The 21,778-nt window shown below is 39.9% G+C and overlaps 1 protein-coding gene across 1 annotated transcript in view; it reads right to left on the bottom strand.

The window, feature by feature from the left end:
* LOC118817988 (spectrin beta chain, non-erythrocytic 4-like) overlaps nucleotides 1–21,778 on the bottom strand; it is a 109,419-nt gene that overhangs the window by 42,512 nt on the left and 45,129 nt on the right. The window contains exons 18-19 of the mRNA XM_036585063.1: nucleotides 18,705–18,795; nucleotides 8,995–9,141 (exon numbers count right to left, since the gene is read on the bottom strand). Coding sequence (XP_036440956.1) covers nucleotides 8,995–9,141; nucleotides 18,705–18,795 — 238 coding nt within the window. The remainder of the gene's footprint in view (nucleotides 1–8,994; nucleotides 9,142–18,704; nucleotides 18,796–21,778) is intronic.

Raw genomic sequence — 21,778 nt, forward strand, 5'->3', positions numbered from 1 at the left:
ACAAACGCACTGCAAATAAAGAAAACACATTTATCAAAATGACTACACCTGAACTGCATTTCACAAACGCACTGCAAATAAAGAAAACACCTTTATCAAAATGACTACACCTGAACTGCATTTCACAAATGTACTGCAAATAAAGAAAACACTTTTATCAAAATGACTACACCTGAACTGCATTTCACAAACGCACTGCAAATACAGAAATCACTGGTAACTTCAGAAATGCTGCAAAGCCAGTCACAACACAATGAAAGTGTTTCTGGAAGACTCAAAGGGCTCAAAGTGGAGGAATATCTATAATGAAAAATCACTGTCAGAAGTAGATCAGACCACAGACACTCGGACTCTCACATCCCGAGTTCATGGTCAGCCTGGCTGGCTAGTTTGCTCTCTGACATGTTGTAGCTGTGCTGTGGAAGTTAATCTGGTGTTACTAGTTAAACTCTACAGCTGATTCCCATTACGATACAGTGATATTAATCTACTCTTTGTGCTGCTTATAATGTAAAAGTCTGAATGGCTCCTCTCTCTGAGTGTCCTCTGGAAACATCTCCATCCTGTAGTGACAGGATTATTATCATTTCTGAAGTTGCGTGTTTTTCTGTATTTGCAGTGCGTTTATGAAATGCAGCGTCTGTGTTGTCATTGTGGTGAAAGTCCTTTCTGAGTTTGCAGATTGTCTATGAATTTGCAGCGTGATTGTAAAACGTAGCGCCGTGTTGTCATTTCGATGAAAGTGTTTTCTGTGTTTGCAGCTTGTTTTTTATTTGCAGTTTGTTGGGTCTTCTGAGCCACTGTACTCCATGATGACTATCGCAGTCTAGACCAGGCTTTAGAAAGATTCAGGTTCTCTGTACGGGGCTTTAAGATGGTAACACATCATCTGTAAAAACATTTTAAAAGGTGAGAAGCCCGACTGAATCACACGGAGTAAGTAGGTTAAACATGGCGCGCAGAGTAGCTTTATATAACACTCTCTCTCTCTCTCTCTCTCTCTCTCTCTCAGGAACTCAGTCTGCTCTCTCTCCACTTCTGTATGTGAGTAACAGCAGAACTCTCAGGGATGTGCGGTGGGGACGGACGGAGAGTGGGAGGAAAAGAGTGGGAGGAGGAGAGAGAGAGAGAGAGAGAGAGAAGCAAAAAGTATGAAAATCCAACTCGTAGTACTCCGATGACGTCATTCAAACTGCCACCGTGTTCGTGGGCAACATGTAGATCAGAGCGCAGTGGTGGTGTGTTATGAGATAAAGCCACTAAAACACACTTTTATTTTGGAACAATCAGTTTAAAGCTGACTTGGTGTCTTGATTTTTGCATATATTCTTAAATGCACCTTTAAAGGCTCTTGCATTCGACATGATAAATAACCACATTATACAATGTCCATTTTATCAGCTCCACTTACTATATAGGAGCACTTTGTAGTTCTACAGTTACAGACTGTAGTCCATCTGTTTCTCTGCATACTTTGTTAGCCCCCTTTTACCCTGTTCTTCAGTGGTCAGGACCCCCATGGACCCTCACAGAGCAGGTACTATTTGGGTGGTGGACCATTCTCAGCACTGCAGTAACACTGAGGTGGTGGTGGTGTGTTACTGTGTGTTGCGCTGGTACGAGTGGATCAAACACAGCAGTGCTGCTGGAGCTGTCTCTGTTTATGGGGCAAGTTTAGCCACATAAGCAGTCCAGTTAGCAAGGTTAGCCACACAGTGCCTACCAAATTCTTTAGTCACACAGCTCCAGCAGAAAATCCCTCAAAGAAATCTATAGAAATATGTTTTTATATAGTTTATATATGTTGTATAAATATGTTTATATATATAGTAGATGTTCTCCTGTAACTTTCACTAGTTTTAAAAGGATGTAACTGTTTCCCAACAGAGCAAACTGAGAACTGAGTTCAATAGAGACACAAAACAAGTACAGAAGAGGAAGGGAGAGAGAGAGAGAGAGAGAGAGAGGGAGAGAGAGAGAGAGAAGCACCTTTGTTTCTTTTCCCTGAAGCCTGAAACAACAGTGGCAGTGTGTGCAGGGAATTGTGGGGTGTCAGTTACAGGATTAATTAGATAACGAGGGTGATTAATTATCTGATGATGGTGGCGCTCTGAGGAGCCACTGTGTCTGCTGGGCTTTAAAAAAAGAGAGAAACACTGGGCTTAAAGATCTTCACTACAAACACAGCAAAGCAGAGACACACTGAGTTATATAAAGCAGCTACGCCTCATAAAGTGACTATTTATTATATATTTACTCCTTTACTTTTCACAGTTGTGTGATTTTCCCTATTGATCCTTCTTAAATAGTTTATTTCCAAACACTGAAATAAACAAACGACTGTATTCATAGTTTTTATAATGGCTTTTATTTGCTCAGGCTTGTTCATGAAAAGAAAAACGGCTCATTATGCGCCCCCATTAAAAGATTAGAGGTTAATCCGCCTCATAATCAGCGTGAAGGCGAAATAAACTCATTCTTCTTCTGTACCGTCATGTATTTATGACTGAAAGTCAGTATCAGGCAGGGTTATTATAGTCCCCAAACCTATCACTAAAACCATAACTAACAGTGTAAAATGTGCTCGTTAACTGTAATAAAAATAAAACAGGTTTCAAAAACGAAATAAATACTGTACCATCCACCGCAAAACTAACTAAAACTAAACAGAATTACTGAAAAACTGTCTTTTCAGTGCAGCTGAGCTTAAAATAAAATTGTGTTTATTTTATTCTACTCTTATCAAAAACCTGCTTTCACAGCAATCATCATAATACTAACAACTAAAACTAAAACTAAATAAAAACTAAAACTGTTACTTTTCAGAAAAAACAAAATACAACTATTAATGTACGCTTAAAACTGAAACTTCAGTAAAATGAAAAAAAAATAGATAAAAAATAAGATAAAAATAAAAAGCAATGAAAATTTAAAAACTAAACTCTTGAAAATGACGGCTGTGTCTGTTTTTGGTACATTAAACATCATAACTGGACTTTAAATGCAAGAATAATACAGGATATGGGTCCCTTAGGTTTTCTCCTTTTAAATATTTTTAAAATTCACCCAAATGTCTCGTTATTTCAACCGTTTTTGTTGTTCTTTACTGTTCCACCTTATGCGCCTCACTGTACACCAGAAAGTAAATATTAGAAAGTGAAATAGTACATATTTTTATCTGAATCTATTTGATTAATTATTAGACTAATAAAAGCAAAGAATTCTGACCAAAATCTGAGAAATAATCTGACTCTGATTCTCTCGGTGACGCTGTTTCCTCTCGCTCCGGCTCTGAACCTCATCACTTCCGCTCAGCTTCCTAAACGGAGACGTGGAGGGAAAGGAAAAAATGACCTTGACACATGGAGAGGGAGAGAGCGTTGCCTAGCAACTGATACCCAATTCTCGCCGTCTGCCAGCTTCACTCGTGACGATGGAGCAAAAACATTCACATCACACCGTCATCTGGACTCATCATACGGTCATTCAGAGCGTCTTCACACTCACTGAGCCGCCGTACACACCACCCTCACCTCTGACCTCCACAGCTTAAAGCGATACTTCAGCCAGACATCTAATACGCCGTTTTAGGGTCTTTCTCAGTCACAGGCTGGAAAATATTTGAACTAATTGTAAATACAGAGTTCTGAGCCCATTTTATTTTATGTATAGCGCAGGAGTCGACAACATGCGGCTCTTTTACTGCCCTGTTGTGGCTCCACAGCTGAATTAGATTAGAGGTAAAAATAAAATAATCCTCCTTTACAGTAAAATAAAGCTCTGCTGATCGTTCAACACAGTTTAACTATAAATGGTCTTAAACTCTGGAGTTAATGTAGAACTGCTGATTCACCCTTTAACCCTGAAGATCAGCGCAGACTGCTGGTCACCAGCAACACAGACAACAGTCTTGCCTAGCTAGTAGCTAACGAAACGGCAAGGAGAGAGATTTAAGATGAATATTGATTATTTGGAGATAAATGGATTTATTTGTGTTTATAATCACTCCAGCTGGTTTCCTGATACGTTTAATCTGCAGTGACAAACTGTCAAAAACTAAAAAGCCACGAGGCTGAAGTCAGTTTCTCATTCGCCAGCTACTTGCTCAAATTTTCCCGTTCCACCTTAAACGGTGCAGCAGTTACATTCTGGCACCTCAGGCGGCATTTAAAGTGGAACGGGAAAATTCAAAAAAGAAGCGGGCGAATGAGAAGCGACTTCAGCCTCGTAAAAAGTCGAACGTTGAGACATTTTACAAGAAAATATTCTACTTTCGCAATAAAGTTTCCTGCCAGAGATGCGAGAAAAGCAGCTGTAGCTGTGCTAAAGCTTAAAGCAGAGTCTGCGTTTTAGTTTATTTTATATCCTATATTAGTACGTTAACATATACTGAGTCATATTTACAGCCAAGATGTTAAAATGGACATAAAATCTTGTGACTCCCAAGGTGATTTAATTTTTGCTGAAAGTACAAAATGGCTAGCTGAGCATTTTCTGTCAGTGGTTGAGGTGAAACATGATGTTTTTAGTTAACTCTATGGAACCGAGCGTCTTGCTGGCGCTCCATTCTGAGACTTTAACGATGTTCCCGTTTAAATCTGCTGTTAGAGGAGTTACAGAGCGTTCATGTCCACATTTTCCAAAGTGACACAATTAAGCATGTAGAACCGGAGTTTTCTGTGAGCTCCTGTGTTTCCTATCATTGTGTAAAAGATGCACGAGGCTCCTTCTGACTTATGTTCCTATTTATGTCTTCATATGTGTAGCTTGTGAGGACAAAATCTACATGTTTTCAGTTTTGTTGGATGACATTCCTTACATTATATATTGCGAATAAATTGTAAATGAGTTCTGAGTTTGGTCATTTTCATTTAAGTTCTAAATTAACTGTTAAGAGAGAAGCATTTAGTAGCTTTTATAAGTGCACTTTAGCAGCTATTCCTGCTTTTTGAAGCAAACAACCAAATATTAGAGCTAGAAAATACAGTCACAATCAAATGTTTGTGTTTTTAATAAAATAACCCATTTGGTTGCAGATAACTGTATAAAATGATTGTAGTGTGCTGTATCCTGCGCGCCATCACAGGAAACTGATAATCTAATGAAAGAAGGAAGCCAGAGTTAGATTTGTCTAGAATGATGAGCTGTAGACGGATGAATCTTTGCAGCATCAGGAATGAAACTATAATAGCATCTTCACCATCAGTCTCAGACCTGTGGACTGTGTATTTATTGTGTGTATATTTTTATGTGTATAAAAACGTCTGACGTGGCTTTATGAACTGTGTGGCTAAGCAGGGCAGCAGCAGAGTTGAGCAAAATATAATCCACACACAGACACGTCTACTGGACTTCAGCTTCACTGACCACAGATTTCTGGAAACAGAGCTGTGAGAACGGCAGCGTTCAGCTCACACTCTGATTCAAAGGCAGCCGTGACCAAAGCAGAAGAGATCTTTATAAAACCTCTCGCTCTCAGAGAGGCTTTCCATCTGTACATCATCACTGCCCAGTTTCAGCATGGCCACTTCAGAGGGTCCAGCACAGCATGGTGTGAAAAACAGTCATGCAAAATTTGTCCATCCATTAAAACGCCCATATTGAAAAATTTATTTTTAAAATAAAACAGTTTGAAATGGTATGTAAACCCTGTTAAAGTGTCATTTAGAACAATTGTGTGGTTTTATGTACCAAAAACAGCCATAATCAATTTCTACATGACTCTATTTATTCCTTGCGATTAAACAGGTTGTTAGTGTTACTGTGCCTTTAAGACTGATATATGTAAATTAGCTCTGTTCTGATTCGCTGCCCTCTATTGTGCCTCATTCTGAAAGCAGTCCAGGCTGAAATTACCCCAGTGTGAGTGGGCAGGGCTAAACTGCTGTAGGCTGAATGGGCAGGTATAGGTAAACGCATTCATTTTTGACATCACAGAAACAGTGAATTCAAAACGGGCTGTTTTTGCAGCTTAGCTTCCCTACATGGACCATATGGAGTGTGGAGTGAAAGGTTAGTTTTCCATGATATGGGCCCTTTAATGTGTCGCTCCCCAGTCCACACAGTCTAAATATGGAAGCTAAGTGATGTCACAAACACTCATTAGCATATATCCACCTATTCAGTCTACAGCAGTTTAGCCCCGCACACTCACACTTACCATATGAGGTTATAAGGAGTGTTTCAGCCTGGACTGCTTCATAAACAAGGCAGCCAATCAGAAGAGAGCTCATTTACATATATCGGTCTTAAGGGCACAGTAACAAAATCAGCCTGATGAATGGTAAGAGACAAAGAGAGGGAGGGAAGAATAAATTACGACTGTTTTTGGTACATAAAATTGTACAAACAAACTCTTTAATCAGTTGGTTTGTGAACCTAAAGATGGTGGAATCAGTGTGGAAACGTATAGCGAGGTTATATTTTTGGTTATATATTCTCTCAGGTGAGTTTTTAGGGCGTAATAAAGGAGCAAATCAGGACAAATGGAGTGAAAAGTAGAGCAGCTTTAACATCGAGGACGCGCTCAGACACTAACACAGCTCAGCATCAGAGCTAATAAAGGAAACGAGTGTCAGGGTTAAACAGAACAGAAAGGAGAAACGAGTCCAACAATTAGACCTACAGAGAGAATACTGGGTCAGAGAGAGAGAGAGAGAGAGAGAGAGAGAGAGAGAGAGAGAGAGGAAAAAGGGAGAGTATCTTCATATTCTACTAGGATATTTTAATTGCTTTGGCAAAAATTGTTCATTACAATTCATGCCAATAAAGTTATTTGAATTGAATTGAATTGAGAGCGAGAAACAGTAAGAGAAAAAAGAAAATTAGAGAGGAGAGAGGGAGAGAGAGTCAGAGAGAGGGAGAGAAAAGAGATAGAGAGTAAGAGAAGACAGAGAAAGAAAAAAAGGGGGAGTGAGATGGTAAGAGAAAGAAAGTGAGAAAGAGCAGAGAGTGAGAAAGAGAGATAACAGAAAAACAGAAAGAGAAAAGAGGGAAAAGTTGTAGTGCTTTGATAATACAAATGTAAATTTGTCACGTTGATGAAGCAAACATGAACTTCAGAGAGAGAGAGAGAGACAGAGAGAGAGAGAGAGAGAGAGACAGAGACAGTGAGAGTGATAGAGACAGTGAGAGTGATAGAGACAGTGAGAGAGAGAGAGAGAGAGAGAGAGAAAGAGAGACAGTGTGAGAGAGAGAGAGAGAGAGAGAGACAGTGAGAGAGAGAGAGAGAGAGAGAGACAGTGAGAGAGAGAAAGAGAGACAGTGAGAGAGAGAAAGAGAGACAGTGAGAGAGAGAGAGAGAGAGACAGTGAGAGAGAGAAAGAGAGACAGTGAGAGGAAAATGTTTTCATCTAAGCAGTTTTCAGGTGAGCAGCTCACTCTCAGTCAGAAGTGAGTGATGTGGATGATCTGCAGTGCGAGAGGAGAAACGGGTCACACACACATCAAAGCTCCACTACAGAGTCGACGTAAATCTGTGAGGTCACAGTCGCCGTGATTGGTTGGGAGGGTGGGAGTCGGCAGCACCACCAGCAAATTAACGCATCTACCTAAAACAACAAAATACTGAAAATCAGAGGGAAAGCAGGAACTTAATGCCCCTCCAGGTTCGCTGCCTCAGTTTAGCTCTGACTGTGCTGCCTTTTCACTGACTCAGGGATTAACACGACACCCGGCACACGAGAGTAACAGCTCAGCTCAACACTTACACTGTAAACGGCCATCAGCACACGCCATAATCCTGTTTATCATCCTGTATTATGGATTTATAACACTTTCCAGACATTCAACTCATCACTGGGACTCGTTCGCCTCCACTTTCACTGCAAAAAGTAATTTACTGGATAATTTTTTTCTACAAAGCAATTATTGATCAGCTTCCTTCAAATTTGTCTGCATTCTTATCGACAAATCTTAGAAGTTATGTTCTAATAGTTTTATTCAGTTGGAGGTTCCAATAGTACGGTCGGTCTCCTTGATCGATTTTAAGGTGACTGTTAAAAAACTGTGTCACTGTTTGTTGTTGTTTTTAACTGGATTTTGAGTCTGAAATGATTTTGTTGTTGTTTTTTTGTTGATTGGCCTCTTGATTGTTGTGTGCTGCCTTCTTGGCCACGACTCACTTGCAAAAGAGATTTTTAATCTCTGTGTGATTACCCTGGTTAAAAAAGGCAAAATAAAATAAAAAATAACTCAATAGAAGGTGCGGTTCATTCCAGAGGCAGCTGTCCAAGTAGGGAGCATTTTAAGGCAGAGGTTGATAACTACGACTCAAAATGTTCACGAGTAACTGACTGCGTATAAGTACTTTGTACTTCCAATCACTGGTCACTTTATTAGAAACACCCACTTTGTGCTTCCACTAACTGGCCACTTTAATAGAAACACCCACCTTGTACTTCCACTAACTGGCCACTTTATCAGAAACACCTGCCTTGTGCTTCCACTAACTGGCCACTTTATTAGAAACACCCCCTTGTACTTCCACTAACTGGCCACTTTATTAGAAACACCCACTTTGTACTTCCACTCACTGGCCACTTTATCAGAAACACCTGCCTTGTGCTTCCACTAACTGGCCACTTTATTAGAAACACCCACTTTGTACTTCCACTAACTGGCCACTTTATAAGAAACACCCACCTCGTACTTCCACTAACTGGCCACTTTATAAGAAACACCATGCTAAAAACATCCAGACAAGAGCAGCTAAGTTGGTCAGAAACTGACCACTGATGAAGGACTAGAGGATGACCAACACAAACTTCCACAAACTACACCAACAGATGGATTACACTCTTTAACTGTACACAAGCAATGTGGAGCTATGACGGAGGGGTTTCTGATAAAGTGGCCAGTAAAGTACACAGCCTACTGACACCACTTTAATGTCTTCAGTCTGCTGTCTGGCCTCTCTGAGCTCTGCTGCAGACATCATCACAAACATCGCCAGTTAAGAAGCCACAGCTCAGCAAGAACAAGAGCTTTCATTACCTTCTCGATCTTGTCCAGCCACTCCTTGTTCTGCGCCAGCTCTGCCATGAAGGCCTGGTGCTTCAGCCATTTCTTATGCAGCTTCTGCGTCTCGTCGCGGGATGCGTCGCGAGCCATCAGCATCTTCTCTGCCACCCAGTCCCCCAGCTGTAAAACACACAGGAACACCTTACACACTGCCTGCACTGTCATGCACACATTACACACACATATACACTGTTCAACACTTACACTGTACAAAATCATACAACTTTTTAACTTAAAAAGTTTTACAGAACTGACAAAAACTGAGGCAGAGCGCTGCCCTGTCATAATGCAGTATTATAATAATACAGTAATATTTGATCTATCATACACAGTTGAGCTTTATTAATAAGCAGAGCGCTAAATCTGCACACAGGCCCAAACAGTGTTCATAACACCCAACACTGGGTACACTCACTGTAAACAATGAACTGGAAACATTCTGATACAGTATTCAGCAGCTTTACTACTATTAACTCACTCACATTATGACACACACACACACACAGTCCCACACATATGCATTTAATATTTATAATGTGTAATGATTATATGTCCCATATATACACACCGATCGGGCATAACATTCTGTCCTTGTTTCTACGCTCATTGTCCATTTTATCAGCTCCACTTACTATATAGGTGCACTTTGTAGTTCTACAGTTACAGACTGTAGTCCATCTGTTTCTCTGATACTTTGTTAGCCCCCTTTTACCCTGTTCTTCAGTGGTCAGGACCCCCATGGACCCTCACAGAGCAGGTACTATTTGGGTGGTGGATCATTCTCAGCACTGCAGTAACACTGACGTGGTGGTGGTGTGTTAGTGTGTGTTGTGCTGGTCTGAGTGGATCAGACACAGCAGTGCTGCTGGAGTTTTTAAACACTGTGTCCACTCACTGTCCACTCTATTAGACACTCCTACACTCCCCAGGGTTAAAGGGGGCTAACAAAGTATCAGAGAAACAGATGGACTACAGTCTGTAACTGTAGAACTACGAAAGTGCACCTATATAGTAAGTGGAGCTCATAAAATGGACAATGAGCGTAGAAACAAGGAAGTGGTCAGAATGTTATGCCTGATCTGTGTAAATCGCTGCTGTTGGAAGAAAACCTTGTATCTCCATTTTTGTCATTTTTCAGTTTTTGACATAATTTGAAAATACCTGTTGTTCTTTATATTGTGTGTAAATTTCATGATGAATGGACCAACAGAAACGGCCCAAAATGACTTGGAAAGACGTCTGGTTCCATTGACTTACATTAAAAGTAAAGTATGATTTCCTTCTCCTGTAAAGTTACCATTTTGAAGATACAAGGTTTTGTTCTGACAACAGCGATATGCAAGTTATAACAAACACACATATATGCACTCACAGATAGCACATACGCACATTTCCATACATATTTAATAAATTTATACATATATACGCTGCAACAAAACACCAAAAAGGTAACTTTAAAAGTGAATAAAAAAAAAAAAAAACTTACAACTTACAATTTAAACTAATGTAACAAGACCTTTGCTCTAAAATCTGTTGGTCTGTTGATTATGAAATTCTAACATAATGCAAAGAGCAGCTGGACTTTTCAAATTATTCAAAAAAGCACAACATGACAAAAATGGAGATTATATATTCCTATATGCACATATATGTAGCTTTCTGTGTAATAATAATAATAATAATAATAATAATATGTTTTATATTTGGACCATACTACTGAATTAGTTCAAATGGCCTTTCAGATTTACCTGAGCTATTTAAACACAAGGCATTAACAGAGAGAGTAATAGGCTAAATATATACATCATCATCATTTATAGGGCACTTTCTGTTGGGAGTCCCAAACCCTGACCCCGAAATTTACACTTGGGAAAATACCACTTTTCCCTTCAGATACCGATACGATTCCTAATACTTGTATATATATGCCGATACCGAGTACCAATACCGATACTAACTCTATCCAAACTAATTGACCTGTAACCTATATTTTATTTTGGTAAAATTTATGTTCTTTATCACAAAAAAAATAACTCCGCTTGATTAGATGGCATTCAATTGTTGGATTATGTATATTAGATGCTTAAGAGAACATATTTCTGTTTATTTATTAGACATATTTAGTATTTACTATTACATAATTAGTAATAAAAACAATTTAAGTGCACGGAAAATATTTTTATCGTGCAAAACAGTTATAAACAGCTGAACAGTACATAGATAAACCTGTGGTGTTCAGCACACGGCAGCTTCTCTGGCTCAAAAACGGAGCTGAATGTTGTTTCATTTCTGAATTTCTCGAGTCGTTTGTCTCAAACTGTGCGTCTCGTTCACTAGCGCTGCATCTCTGAGTGTCAGTTCAGTAAACATCACTGTCGTTCACGCTGGCAGAATCAGCGGAGGTGCACCGCAGGCGGGGATAGTGTACACACAGGCTTGGCTAGCGGGCTGCTGTGCTAAAGGCTAAATCAAGGCTAAAGTCTCATTATGCCAGAAGTCCAGCGGAAGGTTTTCTACTTCCTCAATAACATTAACTCAGACTGTGAGTGACCACACAGCGACAGACGAGTGATACTGAAAGTAGCGGCTCAGCCGTTCAGGTAAGCGGCTCCATTAGCGTGTTCTTCAAACCAAACACTGCCGTTACCGATTCTGCAATGAGCGTTTTAACCGCTGCCTGTCGTCCCGCACTCCTGATGGTTGCTACACTGCAAAAATGCCGACACAGTTGATATATCTCATTTTTTCCCCATTTTCAGATGGTTCTGTACTTATTATAAGATTATCTAGCTTCTTTCTAGACACTTGTCACTTGGTTTATTAAGTAAAACTCACTATGCTGGCATATAATTTTGCTGGTTACAAGCACATCTGCTTGAATCTACCAATACAGTGAGATAATTTCATTTAATAAAATTACTTAAAACAAGTAACAAACGTCTAGAAATAAGTTAAATAATCTTAAATTAAGCTTACAACAATCTCCACAGGAGAAATATTTGATTTACTGACTATATTTAAGATAATTTTACTTGACAAGACACCATTTTTTGCAGTGTAAATTCTGTCTACTGGCGCTCAAGCACCTGGCAGAAACTGCTTGGTAGTGTTGGTCACAGATATTAATTTCCCTATCACCGATACATATTCTGTCAGTATTGGTGCCGATACCAATACAGTATCAGTATCAGTGCAGCTCTAAAAAATAATACATCTTTTCAATGTTTTTTTTTTTATCTTTTTGATTTCTTTTAAGATCAGATTAGATTTATCATCAGTTTAATTAAAAAATCTGTCCCAGATTTTCATGTCTACTGAATCACAAAGAGTTTTTTTCTGTGGGCGGGGCTTTATTTTAGCTACGCCCTGCCTTTTAGAGCAGGAAGTGAGGCTGCATCCCTGTCCCTCATGGCCACATGGTGAGCAGTTAGATCCCATTGTTTTGAAGTAAATGAGTCCCAAAGTCTGAAAATCAGTGTGGAACATTAAGAACCGTCATATTTTCTGCAGTTCAGCACTTTTTAGTGTTTTAATGTAAAATATGATGATTTTCTGTGTGAACAGCTGTTCAAAGCTGTGTTTGCTGGTCATGAACTGCTGAGTTTCTGAGCTCAAAATGAGCTAAAACTGTCACTGAAACAGTCACTACTGACAGTCACTTCTGACACAGTCACTACTGACACAGTCACTACTGAAACAGAGTTAGAGTTTGTTATGATTGTTTTGGTAGAGACAGAATGAATGATCGATCATTAGTTTTAATAAAATAAACATAATTAAGGTTTAGGGTCACACAGAGCAAAAGGATTTTAGTCTAAAGTCTAAGATCAGCTAAAAGTCCCAAATGTGTTTCAGCTCTGACTCTGAATCAGTTCAGTAGAATCATCTGTATGTGTAACAGTAACGTTCTAAGCCTGATCCTAATCTTAACCTCAGGAATCTAAAGATGGTTTTCAGTTTTAAAAAATGAACATTTTGTAAAAAGCACTGTACAAAGTCAGGCCTACTGTGATGACAACAAACAGACACGTACAGAAGCGCGTCAGGCCGAGCGGTGGTGATCAGCAGGCCGAAGAGGTTCCCGTCAATCAGATACACAGAGCCGCATTCTCCACCCAGACGGAACCGAAACACCACAGCAATGCTGAGAGCGCAGCATCCACCAGCCACAAGCCGAACAACCCAAACCCAACCCACAGAACCGGGACTGGCAGTGCAGTCAGGACTCCACACGCAGCGCCGGGCTAAACCCAGAGAGCTGCTCCATCACCGAGCACAGCACAACAACACTGAGGAGCTCTGACCAGCACAGAGAGGAGCTCCATCTGAGGCCTGCACAGCCCCGCCGCTGAGAGAGATAAACATATAAAGAGAGATAAACAGAAAGAAAGAGAGAGAGAAATGGAGAGAGAGCAAAAAAAAGAGTGAAAGAGAAAGAGAGAGATAAGAAGAGGGATAGAGAGAGAGAGAGATAAGTAGAGTTAGTAAGCTAAAATTAAATAGAGAAAAATAAATAGATATGGGTAGAGAAGTAGAGAGCAAAGGAAAGAGAGAAGAAGAAAAACAATGAGAAGGAAGAGACAGAAATGGAGAGAGAGCAAGGAAAGAGTAAAAGAGAAAGAGAGGGATAAATAGAGACAGAGAGAAAGAGAGAAGTAGAGCTAGTTAGTGGAAAATAAAGACAAATAAATAAATATATAAAGAAACAGAGTGAGCAAAGAAAGAGAGTGGAAGAGAAGGAAAGAGAGAGGTGAGAGAAATGGAAAGAGAGCAAAGAAAAAAGAAAGATAATTAGAGAAAATAGAGAGTGAAAGAGAAAGAGAGAGCAAGAAAAATAGAGCTAGAGAGAGAGAGAGAGAGAGAGAGAGAGAGAGAGAGAGAGAGAGAGAGAGAGAGAGAGAGAGAGAGAGAGCTGGGTGCTGAGAGGGGTTTGTGAGGTTTTCTCTCCTCCTCCAAATGATCCGAACACGCTCTTCACCCCGTTTCCACGGCGCCCTGACACTCCACACAATCAATATTGTATTCCTCCGCTCCGCTCCTCTCCTCCTTTATTCCCTCTCTCTTTCTTCCTCCTTTCTGCTGCTGTTGTGTTGGTGTAATCAGGCTGCGGAGTCTCGGCTCTCCTCCTGCTGCAGTATCCAAACACGACGGGAGAAAAGCGTGAAAACACACCGAACAGCGATGGAGAAACAGCACGAGAGAGGAGGAGAGGGAGGGGGGGGGGCGAGGGAGGCATATGGTGATGGAGGGAGGGGGAGAAAGAGAGAGAGACATAGAGAGAGATACAGAGAGAGAGAAACAGCGAGCCTTCGTCGTTCCTCAGCGTCACAGTGATGACGGTGTGTTTTTAAAGGGAGTGCAGGAGCGAATGGAAGACAGAGAAGAGGAAGAAGAAGAGGAGGAACCACAGATAGGCCAATCAGGAAAAAGGAGGGAACGAAACGGAACACGATGCTCTCCATTCAACCTTTACAGCACAGATACGCACACAATTAAAGCGACAGTTCAGCGGAAAACCTAGATTACCCAACCCACCTTAACCCAAATGTAGAGGATCAGCCAAGAGATGCTTGATGTAGAGCATGATATGAAATGTTCTGCTCTATACTGATACTGATTTTAAGGAGCTAAAAATTCTGATAACCAATAATATCAGCCAATATAAGCAGCTAAACAGTCTGATATCAGCCAATATAGGTGTTCAATTCTGATAACCAATCATATCAACCAATATAAGGGGCTAAAATTGTGAAAATCAATATCAATCAATATAGGTGTTCAATTCTGATAACCAATAATATCAGACAATATAAGGGGCTAAACATTCTGATAATCAATATCAGCCAATGCAGGTGTTCAATTCTGATAACCAATAATATCAGCCAATATAAGAGGCTAAAATTCTGATAATCGATATCAGCCAATATAGGTGTTCAATTCTGATAACCAATAATATCAGACAATATAAGTGGCTAAAATTTTGATAATCAGTATCAGTCAATACAAGTGTTCAATTCTGATAACCAATAATATCAGACAATATACGTGGCTAAAATTTTGATAATCAATATCAGTCAATACAAAAAACATTTTAGAACAAACTCTGCTCCAAAATTTTCCACCATTTTCATTTTTGGTGCGTTTTTTTTTCCTTTGTGTCGTTCATGTGCAGAGAATTGTGGGTAACCGAAGGCCTGGAAGGATAAATCTGATGCGTCCTCTAAATCACTCAGACCGGTGGCTGCATACGAAGGGTTCTTCACTTTGGAACGGACTTCTATGACGCAGCGGCCGGGAAAGGCAGCCTACCTCTGCTGCAGCCTTGGCTTTGGAACGCAGATTATATCAGCCAATATTTTCAGAATTTTTAGCTCCTTGAAATCAATATCAGTGATTGAATCGGACAGACCTGGCTTGTTGTCAGAGGTAACCGATTGGTATTACATTAACTGATCATCTGTGGTAAAAACTGAATATCCATCTAAATACGTCAAACTACAACGACCCCAGCAGGGAGCACAGAAACTGTAGGAAGATCTAAGAGAGAAGAAGCCACTCAGAGCCTGAATGATGGCTAAAGAGGACATGAGTCACACCAGAGAACAATCAATTACACAACGCAGCACGTCACAGGTCATTCAGACACTCCAGAGTCAGCATACAGCGCACAACTCCGTCTCTTCCTACAGTGATTGTCCCAAAGCAGCTTTAACCCAGAAATGCGGGTCCAGTCCTAATGAGCGTCGCCGAGGGAGACGGACATATTCCACACATACATTGCGAGGACTGTAATCTCAGACACTGTCATTTTCCATATACCACTCAAGGCGACACGCTCTGGACTCAAGGGCTTAGTTTTGTTTTAGAAGTGTGGTGTGTGTGGGTGTGTGTGTGAATGTGTGTGTGTGTGTGTGTGAGTGTGTGTGTTGGGAGGCATTATGCCGGTGGAGTCCCACCCCCACTTACAAAAAAAGAAAACAGCTAACATTACATATTCATTACGCTGGGCAATGTTTAGTTTCACATTACTGACACAATTCCATACAGACAGTAATAATTCTTACATCCAACAGGCGTTACACAGTTCACTTTAGCTATCAGAGAAAGCAGGTTTCTTTCCTTAGTGTCACCACGAAAATGGGGGGGAGTGTAATGATGAAAACGGGCATAGTGAAACCATTGAAATGGGTGTATTGTAACCATGGAAATGGGTGTGGCGTAACCATGGAAATGGGTGTAGTGTAACCATGGAAATGGGTGTGGCGTAACCATGGAAATGGGTGTAGTGTAAGCATGGAAATGGGTGTAGTGTAACTATGGAAATGGGTGTGGCGTAACGATGGAAATTGGTGTGGCGTAACCATGGGAAATGGGTGTAGTGTAATCATGGGAATGGGTGTAGTGTAATCATGGGAATGGGTGTAGTGTAACCATGGGAATGGGTGTAGTGTAAACATGGAAATGGGTGTAGTGTAAACACGGAAATGGGTGTAGTGTAAACACGGAAATGGGTGTAGTGTAACCATGGAAATGGGTGTGGCGTAACCATGGAAATGGGTGTAGTGTAATCATGGAAATGGGTGTAGTGTAATCATGGAAATGGGTGTAGTGTAATCATGGGAATGGGTGTAGTGTAATCATGGGAATAGGTGTAGTGTAATCATGGGAATGGGTGTAGTGTAATCATGGGAATAGGTGTAGTGTAAACATGGGAATGGGTGTAGTGTAATCATGGGAATGGGTGTAGTGTAACAATGGAAACAGCTACACCGTAACCATTGAAATAAGTGTAGCGTAACCATGGAAATGGCTTTAGCCGGAGCTGCATTTTAAAAAGTATGTGAGCTGGAGGGGGGTTGCTGGTCAAGACTACACGCCACAACTTTTTTAAATCAAATTCAGACTATAATATCTTCTACTTGCTAACAGAAATGTGGCTTGAAAGTTCAGAATCTGCATTTTCCACACAGTTCCTGCACTCGTTTCAGTGAACTACAAGTCAAAAATAATCAAACGAAATGTAAGATCTTTTTCAAGGCATGTAAACCACTGAGGGCCCAGCGGAGTTAACAGTAAAACAGACTGAGTGGACAGAGTGGAATCAGTCCTGCAGTAAAGAAGACCAAATACACGGAGAGCGCCCTCCTGTGGCTAAAGACTTCCTCCCTCTCTCTCTCTCTCTCTCGGCTGAGTAAATGATGAGTAGAGGTGCTGAATAATTGATGGTGGGCAGAGAGGAACAGGCTGAGACTAAATAAAGCTTCAGCTCCGGACAGGAAAACACTCAGCAGCCACCTACTGTACAGCCCATAGTACAGCATCCATTACTATAACCACCCATTATCAGAACAGCAACCCGTTACCATAACAACCCATTACCACAACAGCAGCCATTATCATAACAACAACCCATTACCATAACAACAAGCCATAACCATAACAACTGATTACCATAACAAACCATTGCAATAACAACAACCCATCATAATAACAACACATTCCCACAAAAACATGTTACCAAAATATCCACAATTACCATAAGAACCATTATCATAATAACAACAACCCATTACCGTAACAACCCATTACAATAACAATCCATCACCATAACAACAACCTATTATCATAATAACCCATTACCACAATAGCAACCCATTACATAACAATAACAACAATGCATTACCACAACAAATCATTACAATAGTAAGCCATTACCACAGCAATCCATTACCATAACATCCATTACCATAACAACCCATAATCATAACAACGTATAATCATAGCAACCCATTATGTAATATCAACCCATTACCATAACAACCCATTACAAGAACAATCCATTACCATAACAACCCATAATCATAGCAACCCATTACGTAATAGCAACAACCCATAACCATAACAACCCATGACATTAACAACAATTCAGTACCATAACAATGACCAACTGCCATGACACCATTATTACTCTCCATTATTAATCTGTTTATTGCAGCACATTACAATTTCATTCATTCAGGTATTTTCATATTCAGATGGGTTTACAACTACAATTAAAAACATCCACTATATATTTTACCTATATGTAATAATAACATGTCCCATATGTGTTATATATCGCTGCCGTTTTTCAGTTTTTGGCATAATTTGAAAGTACCTGTTGCTCTTTACATTGTGTGTGAATTACATGATGAATGAACCAACGGAAACGGCCCAAAATGACCTGGTAGAATGTCTGGTTCCATTGACCTACATTAAAAGTAAAGTATGTTTTTTCCTTCTCCTGTAAAGTTACCATTCTGGAGATAAGAGGTTTCATTTCAACAGCAGCGATGTAAGTAAGCATCTCCATGTAATAATAATATGCCCCAAATGTATTACTTGTATGTAAGCATCTATATGTAACATTAACATGTTCCATAAATATACAGTGTATAGTTTATGTATAATTAATATAGTTAATATAGTTAATATGATACAGTTAACATCCCATGTATAGAATATATATGTAAGAACATGTATGTGATATGTCCCGTATGTATTTTATTTTTGTAAGTATCTATACGTAATATTGTGTCCTACAGTCTGATGAACTGATAAAGCAGGTTAACTCTACTTTTCTCTGGTTTTCCTAAAGTCAGGACCATTTTTATCATAAAATCGTAGAAAAACAAACGTCCTACCTCATGGCAGTCCTGCAGGAACCTCTGCAGCTCCCACTGGTCGTTGAGTTTACTGAGCCACTGCTGAGCCAGCTCGCGGTTCTGGTTCCCTCTGCGGGCCGAACACAACGCAACACCCAATAAAACACATCAGCCTGACGTTAAACAGCACGTAGCATAGCATGGGGTCAGATTTAGGGGAAAAGCAGGAGGCTGGACGCCAGCCGGTTCCATTCACAGCACATTTCATGCTTTTTATTATCACTCCTCCATTCACAGCCGAGCGGACCACGAGCGTTTCTTTGTTACGTCTCTAAAGAGAGGCGTCGTTTAAAACGTACGGCATCTGATGGAGCAGCTGCACTCTGTCCAACAAAGGCAGCCAGAGAGGCTGATAGGCTTCAGCCGACGCTGCATTCAAAGGGCCGCGGCACTATATTCACAATGCGCAAGTACAATGTGTGTTTAAAGGCATAATGAACAGACGTTAGTGGCTTAATAAAAACAGTCCAGCCTGAATGAGAACCTGTCTTACAATGAACAGCCTCAAACTATTCTGTATTTCATATGAACGTGTCTAAGAGCAGCTCTATTCAATGTTTTATCGTTTTTTATAGAAGTTTTCTGTTGTTTTTATGCAAATTCTTCTGTGTAAGATGATTTTTTTTAAAGAAATACTTAAATAGAGTAATAGAGTTTTACTAATACTTAAGTAAAAAATCTAACTCCCTCAGTTTAGCCCACATGCCCCCAAATGTAGGGCTGAAAGGTTTTAGCAAAATATTATGATTTTTCTGACCAACATTGTGATTATGATTCAAACTGCAATTGTTTATAGATGAGGTATAAATTAAGGTATTTTTTTTGGCTAAGAAGACCAGTTTTTCTGGTTTTAACACAGTGAAACAGCCTGCAAGTGATCCGTGGTTGTGATGTCACAGCAGTTCACAAGCTCCATGTTATTAGGTATAATTTCCCAACTTAAAACCTGCATCGTATCAATGTTGTTGATAATAGACTGTAAGACTACAATAAAATTTGCAACTCTTGTGAAAATCGCACTCTTTCAAACTGCAATTTCAATATAAAACAATTAATCTTTCAGCCCTACCCAAATGTACTCAACCAGCTAATACCTTCTTTAGTTTCTGCACTGGAGCTACGAGGCTAATGTTGCTAAGAACTGATGGAAGCTTATACCCCACCAGTTAGCGTGGTGCTAACAGCATGTCTAAATCCTGTGGAGTTGCTCAGTAATCTCTAACGCTGGGATCAGACTGCACAATATTTTAGTCTTTCACGATGGTCACTATGTCAGATTAGGCATTTATAGTGCCATAAATTTGTGCCGCATCTTGGTTGGGAGACTGGCAACAATACAAGTTTGACGCTGGGGGTGGGGGGGGGGCATTTAGCCATAAAAGAACTTGTTAATACCCAGTTTACAATGTGCCCTAAATTAGATGTGATCTATGGCCAATTAGACGTTACATCTGACTACAGTGCCAGACAGATATTTATTCTGCTGGTTTATACTGCAAAAAAACTATTTTACTTCTTTGGTCCCATCTCTGAATATATGGTTTTCAAATAATCATATCTTCCTCTTGAGAAGTTACACTATATGGACAAAAGTATTGGGACACGCCTCCTAATAATTGCGTTTTAGCCACATTCACACGCAGACTTACTTTGCTCTGCTTTAAGCGTTTAGCTCAGCTATAGCTGCTTTTCTCGTATCTCCGGCAGGAAACTTTTCCTCAAAAGTCAGTTTCTTGTAAAATGTCTCTCAGCATTTGACTTCTTACGAGGCTGAAGTCGCTTCTCCCTCGCCAGCTTCTTGTTAAAATTTTCCCTGTTCCACCTTAAATGCCACCTGAGGTGCCAGAATGTAACGGCTGCATCATTTAAGGTTGAACGGGAAAATTTGAATGAGAAGCTGGCGAATGAGAAACTGACTTCAGCCTCGTGACTTTTTAGTGTTTGTCAGTTTCTCATTGCAGATTAAACGTATCAGTAAACCAGCTGGAGTGATTATAAATGCAAATAAGCCCATTCATCTCCTAATTATCAATGTTTGTCCTAAATCTAGCTAGGCGAGATTGTTGTCTGTGTTGCTATGGCGACTTTTCTGATTTTTGTTGAAAGGACAAACTGGCTCTTCTTAACATCTGGGTTGCGACTCCTGTGCTAGACTTTTCACCGAGGTGTCACGGGCGTCCCAGACACCACATTGCTGTTCTTCGATTATGTTACACTACATATACTACACTACTGTTTTTCAGGTTGGTCAGACACTAGAGGGCGCTCCTGAGAAAGTCCAAAATGAATGGGGGTCTATGGAGCTCTTGTGCAACATTGTAGTTTGCATTGTGATATAAACTGAGTCTGTTCTACAGTTTCTCATTAGGCTGAATGAATAACCGACTCTAAATGTAGGTATTGTGATATAAACCGAGTCTGTTCTACAGTTTCTCATTAGGCTGAATGAATAACTGACTCTAAATGTAGGTATTGTGATATAAACCGAGTCTGTTCTACAGTTTCTCATTAGGCTGAATGAATAACTGACTCTAAATGTAGGTATTGTGATATAAACCGAGTCTGTTCTACAGTTTCTCATTAGGCTGAATGAATAACTGACTCTAAATGTAGGTATTGTGATATAAACCGAGTCTGTTCTACAGTTTCTCATTAGGCTGAATGAATAACTGACTCTAAATGTAGGTATTGTGATATAAACTGAGTCTGTTCTACAGTTTCTCATTAGGCTGAATGAATAACTGACTCTAAATGTAGGTATTGTGATATAAACCGAGTCTGTTCTACAGTTTCTCATTAGGCTGAATGAATAACTGACTCTAAATGTAGGTATTGTGATATAAACCGAGTCTGTTCTACAGTTTCTCATTAGGCTGAATGAATAACTGACTCTAAATGTAGGTATTGTGATATAAACTGAGTCTGTTCTACAGTTTCTCATTAGGCTGAATGAATAACCGACTCTAAATGTAGGTATTGTGATATAAACCGAGTCTGTTCTACAGTTTCTCATTAGGCTGAATGAATAACTGACTCTAAATGTAGGTATTGTG

The sequence above is a fragment of the Colossoma macropomum genome, unplaced genomic scaffold, assembly GCF_904425465.1.
Source record: "Colossoma macropomum unplaced genomic scaffold, Colossoma_macropomum, whole genome shotgun sequence".
In the NCBI taxonomy this organism is placed as follows: domain Eukaryota; kingdom Metazoa; phylum Chordata; class Actinopteri; order Characiformes; family Serrasalmidae; genus Colossoma; species Colossoma macropomum.